This window comes from Lagenorhynchus albirostris, chromosome 9, assembly GCF_949774975.1.
Source record: "Lagenorhynchus albirostris chromosome 9, mLagAlb1.1, whole genome shotgun sequence".
NCBI lineage: Eukaryota > Metazoa > Chordata > Mammalia > Artiodactyla > Delphinidae > Lagenorhynchus > Lagenorhynchus albirostris.
Window position 1 is genome coordinate 1,344,477 of NC_083103.1, and position 13,529 is coordinate 1,358,005.

Below are 13,529 nucleotides of genomic sequence, written 5' to 3' on the forward strand. Positions count from 1 at the left end.
TCCATTTTCTCCGAGTCAGCAGCTCTGGGTGGAGTGGGGTGCTGTAGCGGTCAAGGCCCCTCGGGCCAGGTCCCCAGCCTAGCAGGCAGGGACTGGGGGCAGGCAGGGACCACCGGAGCACAGGCCCGCCGTGGGGGACAGGGGGCAGGGCTCAGGCGGGACAGCAGAGGGAAACTCGGCACCCACCCGCGGGGGCCGTAGGTAGCGGGGGAGACACAGCCCAGCATTCGGGGAGCCCCAGGCTGAGCGGGGAGACGTGGCCCTGTTCTTGGGGAGCCCTGGCTTAATAGGGCGTGGCCCAGTCTTGGCCTCAGGTAGCTGCAGTCTGTGGGGGAGGCACAGTCCTGCCCTCAGGGATTCTCTGACAATGGGGGGGCCTCGGCCCGGCCGTGGGGTGCTGCCCCTGGGGCAGATGGGGTCTCCCGCACTTGGAGCCCAGGGTGTGAGAGAGGGAGGCGCTGTGGACGGGGTGGGGGTGGGGGTCGGCCCCCTGCCCCGCATCTGGCCCAGCCCTGAGAACATGCCTGCTCTTCCAGCCTCAGCCCGAAGCCCTCGGAGGGCCCTGAACTGGACGAGGACGAGGGTTTCGGCGACTGGTCCCAGAAGCCGGAGGAGCGGCGGCAGCACCGCGGGGCTGGGGAGACCGTGGACGGTGGGGCCCCCCCTCAGGGCGAGAGTCCGGAGGGGGGGCAGGAGGAGGACAGGCAAGTGGGGGTCAGAGCGTGGAGGAGGGGTGCTCTGTCCAAGCCCCCAACGTGTGTCCGAGCGACTCCCTCCGCTCCCGCCACCCCAGTGGCCCCCCAAAATGCCCCCGTGGCCGTAGGGGGGGAAGGAGGAAGAGAACGAGACAGGAGGGCGGCGGCGGGGGTGCTGGTGCCGCGGGTGGGACGGGAGGAATCTCGTTGCTGGGCTCCCCAGGGCCCCGGCCCGTCCAGACCAGCTGCGGCCGCCGGGCGGTTACTCCATCAGCACATCTGCAGCCCACTGACGTCAGGGAGGCCCTGCGCCCCCGCCGCCGCCCCTTCCTCCCCCGGGGCAGCGAGCTCCATTCCCACGGAGGGGAGCAGGTATTTCCAGATGTGCGGCCGCCAGTCGGCCTGGGGGGACAAGCTTTCCAGATGTGCAGGCGCTCTGAACCAGGGCAGGCAGGGGGAGGGGCCCTGGGCTGGGGTCTGCTCTGGGGCCTCACCCGCCCCCACCCCGGGGGTCTGAGCCGCTCTCAGCACCCCACAGGCCGGGGTCAGGGGCCCAGCTCCGCTCGGGAGCTCCAGGCTCGGGGCCCTGTGTCCTCGAGGGTCGCCGGAGCCCCTCTTGGCCACCTCCCGTCCCCTCCAAGGCCCCTGAAGCAGCCCCCAGCTCTCGCTAAGACCCCTCCCGTCACTCCACCACCCCTTCCCATCCGCGCTCAGAGCCAGCTGCCTGCCGGGGCCCTGCTCCTGGCGTGGCCCTCCGCCCACGGCCGCCCTCCAGGCCTCAGTTTCCCCCATTTGTCTCTGGGGGTCAGAGCACACTCTGCGTTTCTGAGCTGGGGGCGGGGGGCGGGGGCAGCAGGGTGGCCCGTCCACTGGCGCTGGGATGGCTGCAGCCCTGCCGGTCCTGTTCCCTTTGTCCCCAGCTGGCCGCCCAACAGCAGGGGGCACTCTAGCTCTTCTGTGGACCCTCCTGCTCTCGCCAGGCCTCCCTGCCCCCCGCACCTGCCTGGCCTCCTGTAGCCCAGCTGAACGGGCCCTCTGTGAGCCGGCCGCTGGCTCGGACCCCGGCCCACCTCGGGCGGTGGTCTGCGTCTTGGCTGGCACGAACACCGAGGGGCCTGAATCATGGAAAATGCGAGAATTTCCCATCTTCTTCTCCAGGGTCAGTCCCGCTCCAATGCAGAGTCGCGCAGGCTGCCAGCGGCTGGCCTCCCCCGCCCCGCACAGCCAGCCTGGTGTGCCCTGCTCCTCGCGGCTGCGGCCCTCTCTGTGACCCCAGCCCTTGCCTTGTCCCTCAGTTGACCAGCCCCCAGACAAGCCTCAGACCCCACCTAGCTCCCACCTGCCGCCCAGGCCCGCTCGCCCCAACCCGGAGCAGGCCGGGAGCAGGGGGCCCAGGCGGCCCCCGGCGCCAGGAGGCCAGCCAGCAGGGACACCAACAGGCGAGACACGGGCCAGGGCTGGTCCTGAGGGCCTGGAGCCCGGGCCTAGCCTCAGTGGGCACTGGTCGCATGGCCCTGGCGACAGAGGGCAGGCTCTGAGGCCCTGGGCTCACCTCCCCAAAGAGGCCGGGGTCTTGAGATTCCTGGGCGCTTAACTGCCCATCTTACAGATGGGGAAACTGAGGCTTGGAAACGGGAAGGGACTCGAAGTGATCAAGTGACCTTCGACCTGTTGGATTGCCTCCCCCTCCCCGCCACAGGCCCCGCCAGCACGCCTTTGGGAGCCAGGGTGGCGACGAGCTGACCCCAGCCGGGGTCTGTCTGGAGGAGCTGCGTCTGAGCCCCGACTCAGAGCCCCAGGAGGGGCCGGGAACAGAGGACACAGAGCCCAACGGCCCCGAGGGAGCCGTCCAGGGAAGCCCAGGGCTGGCAGAGACCGAGGAGGCAGAGGATGAGCAGGTGCCGGTGGCTTCCCAAAGGGTCTGGGCACACCCCGGCCCCCGGGCTGCATCTGTCTCTGCTACCTGCATGCTCTGCGGGCTTCGTGGGATGGGCCCGGAGGGAGCCAGCACCCCCGCAGTCTCAGAGGGCGGTGGGGTTGGTAACCCTGCCTGATGGAACGCCAGCTCCTGCTGCCGAGAACTCCAGAACCAGAGAATGGCAGGGCGGGAAAGGACCTGAGGCCCAGGGAGGGGAAGAAGGTGTTTCCTTCAACCAGTCCTGGGTGGGGCAGGAGGGGTGCAAAGGGGGCGATCATTCAGACCCCGTAACCGCAGACGTTCTGTTCCCAGCACCAGAGATGCCAGCAGCGCAGGACGCCCAGCCCCTTGGTCTTGGAGGGGACGGACCCGGGCTCGCCTCCCCTGAGCCCCAGCACCAAAGTAGGTTAAGCCCCAAAGCCTAGTCCGCTGTCCCGGACTCATGACCAATGACAGTCCCAGAGAGGCAGCCACAGGGCAGCTCCAGGACAGGAGCACGGCCTCCTTCTCTGCCAGGCTGGCTCTCAGCAGAGCCTTGTGAAACGCATAAACTGGGCAATGGGACTGGCGGGTGGGAGCAGCTGGGAGGGGTGGGCTGGGGGCCTTGCTCTGGCTTCGGAGGCTCAGTCTCCTCCCGCCCTCCACAGCTCAGCGACAGAACTGAGTCCCTGCACCGCTCCATTCAGAAGAGGTACGTCTGGTTGCTTCCCAGGCAGGACTCGGGGGTCTCCAAGGGAGGGTTGAAGAGGGGACCCAGTAGGTGGAGATCTGGGGGCCCGAGAAAGCTCTGGTAGGAGCTCAGGGTGGGCATAGAAGCTGAGTGAGGGGGCCTGGGCCATGACCCTTCTCCTCTCCTCCAGTAACAGCATGAAGAAGTCCCAGCCAGCCCTGCCCATCTCCACGATTGAAGAGAGGCTGGAGCAGTACACGCAGGCCATCGAGGTGCGCACAGGCCCCTCCGCTTCTGCAGGGCCTCCTCCATTCATGCACCCATTTCTCCAGCCAACCAGTGTCTCTCCATCCAACCAACTCCTGTCCTTTCACCTGCACTCTTCCATCCAGCCAACACCCCTTTATCCAACCAACCCACTCCATCCAACCAGGGTCCCTCCATTGATCCTACACGCCCCCACATCCAACTAACTAACACCCTTTTATTCAACTAACACTCTTCCATCCAATCTACACCCCTCCATCCAGTCAACACTACTCCATCCAACCAACACCCCTCCATCCTAGCAATGTTTTTCCATTCAGTCAATGTCCTTTCATCCAACCACTATTTTTTGTTTGACCAATGTTCCTCTACACAACCAACACCACTCCCTCCAACCAACACCCGTCCATCCACTTTCATCCAATTAGCTCCCCTCCATCCAGCCATCATTCCATCCAACCAACACCCTTCCGTTCAACCGCTGCTCCTCCGACCCTGTGCCAGGGGCAGCACGAGGACAGCCCCACATTTGTCTCGTATCTCACCCATCACCTGTGCTCTGCAGAGCAAGGGCGGTGTTTCACAAGTACACCGAGGGGAGGAAGACACGTTTTTCCAGAGCGCCTTCTTCCAGCCCTGCGTTGGATAAGCAGTCCTGGGGGAATGCAGCCATGCAGAGGACGCCATCTGTGTGCCGGAGCGGCTCACACAGGCCTCTCTGATGTGTTCCATGTGGCTGTCCAGTAAAGTGGTCCTGGGCTCTGTCTCCTCTGCAGACCTCTGGCCGGACCCCAAAGCTAGCCCGCCAGCCGTCCATCGAGCTGCCCAGCATGGCCGTGGCGAGCACCAAGAGTCGCTGGGAGACGGGAGAGGTGCAGGCTCAGTCCTCCGCCAAGTCCCCCACCTGTAAGGTAGGCTCCCGTCCTGGGGCACGGCTGGGCTCCCTCTGGAAGGCTAGCGTGGGACTGTCCAGGCTGAAGTGTGGGCAGAGGGCACTGTGGTGCGTGGGGGACGGGGTCTCCGCCAGGCTGGCTCCTGTGGAGGGCTGGCTGGGAAGGCTGCTGGGCCAGGTGAAGATGGACCGTGTCACCTTCCCTTCCCGGCCTCTTCCCCTGGGCTGTCACCCAAGGAGGCAGGTGTGCGGGCCCCGGGGCCTTGGCCCTGCAAGGCCAGGCAGGAGAAGTGACCAGGGCTCCAAGCCCCCAAGTCAGGGCTCTGCCCCTGTGACGTGGCTGCCTTCTGCCCGCAGGATATTGTCGCGGGAGACCTGAGCAAGAGGAACCTCTGGGAGCAGAAAGGAGGCCCCAAGGCTTCGCCGATGCTCAAGGTAGGGTCGGAATGTGACTGATGCGGGAGGGCGGGTCCAGCGGGCGAGGGGAAGGGGAGCTGCCCTCAGCGCACCTGGGGAGGCTTCCAAGAGGCAGCGCCACCTCCCCCTGCGCCTCTCACCTTTGCTCTCCACCTCCTTCCCCGACAGAGCACCCCGTCTGCCAAGAGGTACAAGTTTGTGGCCACTGGACACGGGAAGTACGAGAAAGTGCTCGTGGACGAGGGCTCGGCGCCCTAGGCCGTCCTTCTCGGTGAGTCGGGGGCGGCGGCCAGAGCGCGACGTGTCGTGGGCAGAATTCGCCGCTCTGGGTGCGCGGTGGCAGGGACTGCGAGGTGACATGTGAGGGCTGAATGCCCGGCCTCAGAGCTGGCCACAGCCCGTCTCTGAGGGTCCTCCAGTCCACAGACCCGTGCCCCCTCCCACCCCACCATCCCCTGGTTCCTGCCCTGCTCCTGTCGCCCACAGGGAAGCGCAGGCTCCCTGCTGGGAGGAGGCCCCCATCTCCCAGCCGGGCTCCTCGGGCAGGTGAGCCCGGCCCGGCCACCACAGGGTGAGCGTGGCAGGAGGGGGTTGACACGGATCCCCGGGAGCTCAGGTTCCCACCGGGCAGTGGGCTGTGAGGGTTTCAAAGGAGCCAGAACCTTGTCCTCGCCCTCCTGCCCCGGTGAGGAGCCGCTCCCACCCCGGCACCTGGTGAGGAGTCAGAAAGGTGACCCGCTGCCATGGTTACGGTTACGCACACTTTTATTAGCGGCCTGGGTCCCGGGATCCGTTTACAACATCCATCATGTCCCCTCCTGACGGCTTCCTCCCTTCTGAGTCCTGCTCCGGGGGCTGTGGCTGGAGCTTCCCCCCAGCACCTCCGTGTCCGCCTCGTAGCACGGCTGCCCCGTCTGGGCCCCAGTGCTTGTCCCGAGTCAGACCCCAGCTGAGTGCAGACTGGGGGTCCCCATCGCTGCCCCCTCCGGGCCACCCCCCCCCCCCCCCCCGCCACTTGGCCAGGCTGACTTCGGACCTCCCTCCTCATCCAGCTTCTAGGCTGAGACCCCAGCCCTCTGTCTCCCATCAGCGAGTCCCCCTCAAGCTCCGCACCCAGGCGGGGGGAGCAGAGGTGGCAGTGAAGGGGCAGGGGTGTGGGGCCAGCTACCCCCCGGGCCTGGACCTGGCTCCCCGCACCCGTCGGGCCTCCGTCCTTGGGAGGCGCGGCTGCCAAGCCGCCGATGCAGCTAACGGAGCCCACGGTGCCTGCGACTGAGTCACCCCGACCACTCCCACTCTGCACGACAGCATAGCTCGTCCCCCCAACCTTTCTCGGCAGAAGGGCCGGGGCCCCAGAATCCTGCTCATCCTGTCAATCATCAGGGCTCGTCACCCAGAGCGTGTGGGGCTCCGCTGGGCCCTGATCCCCGCCTGCAGCTTCCCTGGACCCAGGCAGGGTCTCGCTGGTGACCACCTCCTGCACCCCCACCCCAAGCCCTGTGCGCACACTCAGGCCGGCCTTGCCCTGCAGGGTCACGCATGCAGCCCCAGCCTCAGAGCAGACTTGGGTACGGTCTGTCTCCCCAGAAGTTCACCCCAGAAGTCCTCACCCCCACCCCAGTGCAGAGCCCTCCCCGCCCCTCCACACCGTCCAAACCCGCCGCCTCCTTAATCCCAGCTGCTCCCGGCCGCGCCCCACCTCCCACCACGGTCCTTTGTGGCTGTGGCTTCCCAGCTGGACCCTCAGCCCCTCTTCTGCCCCCCACGGTCCCGGGGCCCCCCCGGCCATTCACTGGGGCCTCCAGCCAGCTGCCGAACGATTGAAGTTCTGGGGCTGGGGGCTCAGGGCCGGGATGGGGTAGCGCGTGGGAGGGGGCTGGGCGGCCACCTCCTGCAGTTTCCGGGCGTTGAAGCGAGGCCAGTAAAGGAAGGGCAGGCGGCTGAGGCCAGGCGGGGCGCACACCCCATCCCGGGGCCCCACCTGGCCGCCACGGGACTCTGCCACTGACATGCGGCACAGCACTGCGTCCCACATCCTGGAGGACCGTGAGGCGGGGGCCGGCCGGGGCGCCGAGTCAGTGGGGGCTGCCCCTCCCAGCCCCGCGTGCCCCGGGCTCGGCTCTGGCCCCGGGAAGGGGGCCTCTTCCAGCAGCTGCTTCTTGAGGCGTGTCCAGCCGCTGAGCTGGGGCTTGGGCGCGACTTTGGGGACAGGGCACGGGTGGGTGCCTGACGGTGGGGCAGGGGATGAGGCCTCTTGGGGGCTGGAGACCTGCTCAGCCTCAGCGGCAGGGCCGGCCGGGGCGGGGTCCTCCCGGTGCCCGGCTTCGGGGGCCCCAGAGGCCAGCCTGTAAGGCGAGGGTCCTGGTGAGCGGTAGGTGGGGGCAATGGACACCACCACCCGGCTGCTGGCCTCTCTGGGCCCTGAGGCCTGGAAGCCGGGGGCCGGCCTGGGCACAGAGGGCTCGCCGTGCCGAGGGCTGGCAGCCTGGGCCCTGGCGGGCAGTGAGTGGATGCGGACCACAGGCAGCAGGGGCTGAGCCCTGGGAGGGCGGATGGCTGTGCCCTGGGCCCGGTCGCCAGGCCCACCATCCGGGGCCACTGGGGAGGGCGCAGGGGTCCCGGCCTGCGGGGACGGTGCCCGGCGGAAGCGCACCTGGCTGTTGTGGGTGCCCCTCACGGTGGGGCCTGAGACCTGGGCAAAGCCGCAGGGGGACTGGGCGGGTTCTGCCACCGGGGCTGCGAGCCGGGGCCCCGTGGGCTTGGAGCGTGAGGCCAGGCTCCTGAGCTGGGTGAGGCTGATGGAGAACGTGGACCTTTGCAGGGGGGACGCCACGCGGTGGATGACGCGGGTGTGGGGGGAGCAGGGCAGGGTGGCCACCGCCCGCGGCGCCTCCGCGGGCCGCGGGGCCGGGGTCTCCTGGTCATGGCCGGCCTCGCTCACGGGGGATAAGGACGTGCGGAAAGGCCCGGGCGGGGCAGGCGGCCCGGCCCTGCTCGTCCTCTTCCGGGCTGCCTTCCTCAGGAGCTTCTGCAGACGCAGGTTGTCCTTCCCGGGCTTGGGCAGCAGCGGTGGGGGGGGTCCCGGGGGCCCCGGGGGGCGCCGGCCAGCCATCTCAGGGGCCACGGAGGCAGCCGAGGTGAGCATCGCTGCACCCTAGGGCGGGCGGGAGGGACAGCCGTGGGCCCAACCCTCCTCCCCACAGGCCGCCTCCCTGCGGGAGGGCACACAGCCCCTAGTCACGCAGAGGACCCAGGCCCAGAGGGCCTGCAGCCTGACCGTCAGAAGCTCTGCTCCCTCAGCACGTGGCCCCTGCCATGCGCGCTCCAGGCATGAGCGTCTGCACGCCCATGGGGCGGCCCCACCATCATTCCGCTTTAGAAACGAGCCCACGGAGGCCCGAGGTGCTCTGTGGGTGACGGAGGAGGGCTGGGACCTGGCTCCGGGTGCTGCCCGTGTGCACAGTGGGGGCCGGGAGACGCACAGGCGGGCGCCAAGCGGGAGGCACGTGCTGGGCCAGCCGCCTGCGAGGGCAGGAAGAGTGCCCGCCCGCAAGCGTGAGGGCCGCCTTGCTGTCGCCGGCCTGACCACAGGCGCGTCCGCTGCGAGCCAGCGGAGAGGTGGCGGCCAGAGGCTCGGGAGGGCTGCGGCTGCATCATCAGAGGTAGACGGGGTGGGAGGTGGGAGCGGTTTTCGCTGAGCTACGCTAAACGGGATGTTCCCGCAGACGTCCCGGCGGGGTGGTCCTGGCCAAGCCGCCCGCCCTGGTTTCTGGGCGCCACGTGCTCCCGAGGACGTTGACAAATGGCGGCTGGGCCGAGCCAGGGCCGCCAGCCTGGGGGAGGAGGGAGGCCTGGGGGCTGCTGCCATGAGGCCGGCTCTGTCAGGCAGGAGTGCGTCGTCTGCTCAGGGAGGGGCCCGAGGGGTCTGCTGGGGCTCGCTCTGGGCTGCTGCCCACCTCAGTGAGGGGGGGCCGGGACCCCAGGGTTAGCCTGGGGGCTGTCAGGCCAGCTGGCAAACAGGCAGTAGGCAGTGTCCCTCCACCCTGAATCCCGAGCAGGGCCCAGGGCACCAGAGCGTGGTATCAGGAAGCAGGCTTCCAGGCCGGAGGTGGACACGGTCTCGGGGGCTGTCGCAGGGAGGCTGCTCCTCCAGGGCTGGGGGGAGCGGGGTGGGATGGGCAGGCCAGGGACCCCCAGAGAGAGGCTGCAGGCCCGGACAGGCAGAGCCACGGCCCCTCCTCGAACTGCAGCCTGACGCTCCCCCGACCTGTGTTTCAGCTTTCCCAAGACTGCAGCACCGCCAGCGGCACCTCCTGGCTCCCGACCCACGTGCCCAGGGGAGAGGCCGGCCAGATGAACGCCCCCCCGCCCCCCACTGGCCCCGCCGAAGAAGCTGCTTCTCATGGTCTGCCTGGCCCGCGAGCACCCCCGACATCCGTCACCTCTTGCTCCTGGACCCTCCAACCTTTCCCCCTGACCCCCAGCTCTGCCCCTCACAGTTCCGGGAGGAAAGGAACTCTGGCTGTTGGTTGGCAAAAGGACCACCTCCAGAGAAGCTGCGAGCTCCCAGGGAAGGCGCAGCCGGTGCAGAGAGAGGCCACGTGCTGGGGCCTCCGTGTCCAAAGCCACCAACACCCACAACAGCACTGGGCCCCCCCGCCCCGCCCCGCTTGCAGCCCTCCACTTTGTGCAGTAAACTCCCTTTGGTGTCTCCACGTGCTGGCTCTCTGGGGCTCACTGACGGGGGAGGGGCCGGGAGCAGGGCCCATTGGAAAGGCCATCCGCCCTGCACAGTGGTAGGGCCCAGGCCTCTGGCCTTCAGATTTGGACACGGTCCTGTCCAGTGGCCTTCTGCGTGCTAGGCTCTGGGGTCTCTGAGGGTAGTCAGGGTGAATGTGATGGGTGGGGGCTCAGTCGTCCTCTTCCGCTGCGGTACTTGCCCTTGACTGGCCCCTTATAAACTCTGCAGCCCCTGAAACACCGTGCACTTCTGGTCTGTGCCCCTAGACTGTGCACCCTTTGAGTACAAGCCCCACCTTGGGGTCATCCCTTCCCAGCACCCAGGAGGTGCTCAGTGAAGACCTGGTGGATGGACGGAGGAGTGGATGATGGAGGATGGCTGGATGCAGGGATGGAGGAAAGGATGGATGGGAAGGTGATTGGCTGGCTGGCTGGATGGGTGGATGGTCAGGTGGTTGGATAGATGGATGGAAAGATGGATGGATGACGGGATGGAGGCATGGATGGATGGATGGATGGGTGGGTGGATGGTGGGATGGGTGGAAGGATGGATTGGTGTATAAATAGAAAGAGAGGTGTTGAATCCTTGGGTGATGGGTGGATAGTTAAAGAACAGGTGGATGGGTGGGTCTGCAGAAGGGATGAGAGGTCAATGGGCAGAAAAGTAGTTGTGCAGAGAGTAGACAGGAGAAGAGATGGAGAGGCAGTCAGATCAACGCCTGCTTCACGGAACGGTGGGTGGATGGCTGGTGGGCGGGTGGACACTTGGTGGGGGTGGATGGATGGGCGATGGACGGGGGGAAGGCAGGAGGGAAGGAGGGAGGGAGGGAAACAGACAGTGACGGCGAGGATGTACCTGTGAAAATGGAGGTGCAGTGGGTGGATGGACACGCGTGTGAAGGCGGGGACAGGGTGGGGCTCTCTTCCCGAGCCCACCCCCACGCCCGGCCTGTGCACAGGGCTAACATGAGGCCCTGCTGCCCTCGGAGTCAGGGGAGCCCCTTTGAAGAGCTGCCCTCTAGACCTTCGGCATTCGAGGCCTGGGTCTGCTCAGAACCTGTTCTCCAAAGTCTTCGTGGTCAAACTCCTGCTGCCTCCCAAGGGGAGCGTGAACATGGGCAGCCCGGAGGTGTTGGAAATCAGCTATGTCACACCTTTGCTGCCTGTGGCCCACTTCTGAGGGTGCCTCAGGGCTGTGCTCTGCCAGCTGGGGAGCTTCTCCCAGGGGACGCGCCCCTCCTGCCCACCTGGCTGGGTGGGACGTTAGCCGAGGGCAGCAGGCAGAGGCAGCCACGTGGCCCACTGGACGGCCAGGGGGGACCAGAGTGGACGGCACCGAGGGGCGAGTGGCGGGTAGGGTGGGCAGTCCAGGAGAGCAGCCAGCCACTCAGCCCTGATCCAGCACAGCCCCTCTCGGGCTCCTCGGCACTCGGCCCCGCCTCGGGGACAAGGACCCAGGGCCTGTCTCCTCTGCGGTGGTGACGACCGGCCCCTGCCTTGCAGAACCTGGGGGTCAGGGCCTGCCCACCACAGAGGCGGAGAGGCTCAGGGGAGCCACTGCCCGGGCGCTGGCCTCTGCCCTCGTTCTGACTGCCTGACAGGCCCCGCCAGGCACCCTTCTGCTCCCCTGCTGCAGGCACTGGGTCCCAGCCCCGCGCAGAGCCAAGCCATTACGACTCCCGCAGAAGCCCCCAGGGCGCGTGGGCGGCAGCAGCGCAGGCTGGGAAAGGCTCATCCCCGAAGTGGTGTGTCAGCGGCTTCTATCTGGGGCCTGGCAGCGCCCGAGCCCGTGGGCCGGGCTTACCGGGAGCTTGGCTGGCACTGGCGCGGGCACCCAGGTCAGCTCAGGGCTACCAGGCGAGGTTCGAGGTTCAGGGTCCCTGGGCCTCGCCACCCTCAACCGCGCACACTGCGGGCCAGGACCAAGACTGAGGGACCCCTGCCCTTCCCCACCACCCTGAGGGTGGTTGAGGTGACCCCTGCAGAAACCTAGAGGCAAATCTTCGGGGGGGCCGGGCCCCCACGGCCTCCCCACTGCTCCCTGGCTCAGCTCGGCTTTGCAGAATTGAGAAGCCCACCCCACTCCTACCGTCCCCGGGCGGAGGCTCTGCCCCAGGAGCCCTCAAATCCTTCCTGGGGTTGAGACCAGTCCCGTGCCGTGCCTCCACCCCAGGTCTCCAGCCCCCTCCAGCCCCTCGGGGCGGCCCTGCCCTGCCCCGCCCCCTCTCCTCCCACCCTAGCCCAGCCTGGCCAGGTGGACCGGGGTGTGGATTACCTGTCGCAGGCCCTCGGCGGCCGGCAGCCCGTCCAGCAGTGCCCGCTCAAGGCTGTCCTGCGGCACCACGGGCCTGGCACCCCGAGGGGTAGGCTGCCGATACCCGAAATAAGATCTGCCCCATCCCTCTGACCTCAGCGCCCTCACTCTGGCTCAGCTCGCTCATGGGACAGCGCCGGCCAGAGCCCGAGGCCACTGAGCAGACAGCCACCTTCCTCTGCTGGCCGAGTGGGGCCACTGCAGGGCCATGGAGCGCCCACCTGTGGGTGCAGCCCCCAAGAGCACCCCAGGCCCGTGGGAGGTGTGGCCGGCAGCTCCCAGGGCCGTCGGCGGGGCCGGGTGCACACGGGGCTCCCCAGACTCAGCGCTGCCTGCTGTGCCTTCCCCACGCGCGCACCTGCCCCTCGGGGGGCGGGGGTGGTGTGTGACTCTAGCAGAGTGAGGGGCCCCAGCCCGAGAAGGGCTGTCAGCTCCCACCGTGAGGACGAGCTGGGCCGGGGCGGCCCCAGCAGCCGCTCGGGGGCCTTTTGCAGAAGTGGCTCTACTGCTGACCCCACTGGACAGAAAGTTGGTCAGAGTCAGCCGCGGGCCGGGCACGCGTGTGGCCCGTCAAACGCTCTCCCATCCGAGGACCTGGACAGGAGGAGGAATTCAGAGTTCCGACAGGGGAGGCGGGAGCGGCCCCAGCAGCTCTGGCCTTGGGGGGCTTCCCGCCCCCAGGAGCTCTGGGGAGGGGCTCTGTCCTGCCCACTGGGGGCCCAGGGCTCTGGCTCCCCTTGCTGTGGCCGGTGGGCCCACCCTGCCTATCTCGGGTCCCCGTAGCCTTGTCTCCAATGTGTAGAAATTGGATGAGGTGCTGAGAGAAACCTTCCAGAAGGCTCTGGGGACCCAGAGTGGGGTGCAGAGCCAGGGGAAGCCCGGGCTGGGCTGTGAGAGCCGGTCGTCCAGACGCCCCCAAGCCTCCAGAAGGCAGGTGCTTCATCCGAGTCTCCTTGGGGCCAAGCCCTGTCCCGCGCTCCAGCCCACCAGCCATTGCTCCGGATCAGGCCAGCATCCGTGGCCCCCGCCATCGTGACCGACCAGCCCCTCGCCTGGAGCCTTCCACGTCCGGAAGGAGGCTTGGGGCTGCTCTTTCCTACTCTGTGTCTCAGTTTCCCTGATTCGGGGGGGGGGGTGCGTAGGAGCTCGTGGCCTCACTGGCCAGCGAGGGGACCATGGAAAGCCCTGGGTGAGGTGTCTGCCGGTTGGATGGTGCCACCTGGAGTCCCGAGCAAAGAAAGACTGGGCTCCACGGGCGAACGGTGGAGCCTGCTGTGGGCAGCACCCTGAGCCTGGCCCGTGGCGAGAGAGAGGCCTGCAGGGTCAGGACCCCCACACGGTGAGCTCCCGGGCAGACCTCAGAGGTGTGGCCCCTAGCGTTGGGAGGCACCAGCCACTGGGGAGACGCCAGACCCTCCAGTCAGACTTGAGTTAGTATTTCTGTTGCCCATTTATGCTGTATGTCCTAACGCCATCACGCAGAGAACCACTCGGTGGGGCTCGGACCTGCCGAGGGCCTGGCCGAAGGCTCACAGGGTCTTCTATCCTTGGGGGTCTCGGGGACCTCCTGCCGCTGCCTCTGATGGGGAGGCGGAGGGGCCTGGGGCCTGCGTAAT

The 13,529-nt window shown here is 67.8% G+C and overlaps 2 protein-coding genes across 8 annotated transcripts in view; one reads left to right on the top strand and one right to left on the bottom strand.

Annotated features, from left to right (window-relative positions):
* The window catches only part of LSP1 (lymphocyte specific protein 1), a 36,163-nt gene extending 26,589 nt beyond the window's left edge, over window positions 1–9,574 (top strand). For all 7 annotated transcript variants that reach the window (XM_060158191.1, XM_060158192.1, XM_060158189.1 and 4 more), the window contains exons 3-11: window positions 537–704; window positions 2,395–2,593; window positions 2,926–3,015; window positions 3,261–3,304; window positions 3,474–3,555; window positions 4,327–4,461; window positions 4,800–4,877; window positions 5,028–5,130; window positions 9,138–9,574. In XM_060158191.1, coding sequence (XP_060014174.1) covers window positions 537–704; window positions 2,395–2,593; window positions 2,926–3,015; window positions 3,261–3,304; window positions 3,474–3,555; window positions 4,327–4,461; window positions 4,800–4,877; window positions 5,028–5,117 — 886 coding nt within the window. In that variant the 3' untranslated portion in view covers window positions 5,118–5,130; window positions 9,138–9,574. The remainder of the gene's footprint in view (window positions 1–536; window positions 705–2,394; window positions 2,594–2,925; window positions 3,016–3,260; window positions 3,305–3,473; window positions 3,556–4,326; window positions 4,462–4,799; window positions 4,878–5,027; window positions 5,131–9,137) is intronic.
* On the bottom strand, window positions 5,607–11,967 carry PRR33 (proline rich 33). Its single transcript, XM_060158196.1, has 2 exons — window positions 11,875–11,967; window positions 5,607–8,013 (listed from the first exon to the last, which is right to left on the bottom strand). Exon 2 carries the CDS (start codon window positions 8,002–8,004, stop codon window positions 6,649–6,651), a length of 1,356 nt encoding a protein of 451 aa, XP_060014179.1. The 5' UTR covers window positions 8,005–8,013; window positions 11,875–11,967; the 3' UTR covers window positions 5,607–6,648.
* Window positions 11,968–13,529: the final 1,562 nt, after the last annotated feature.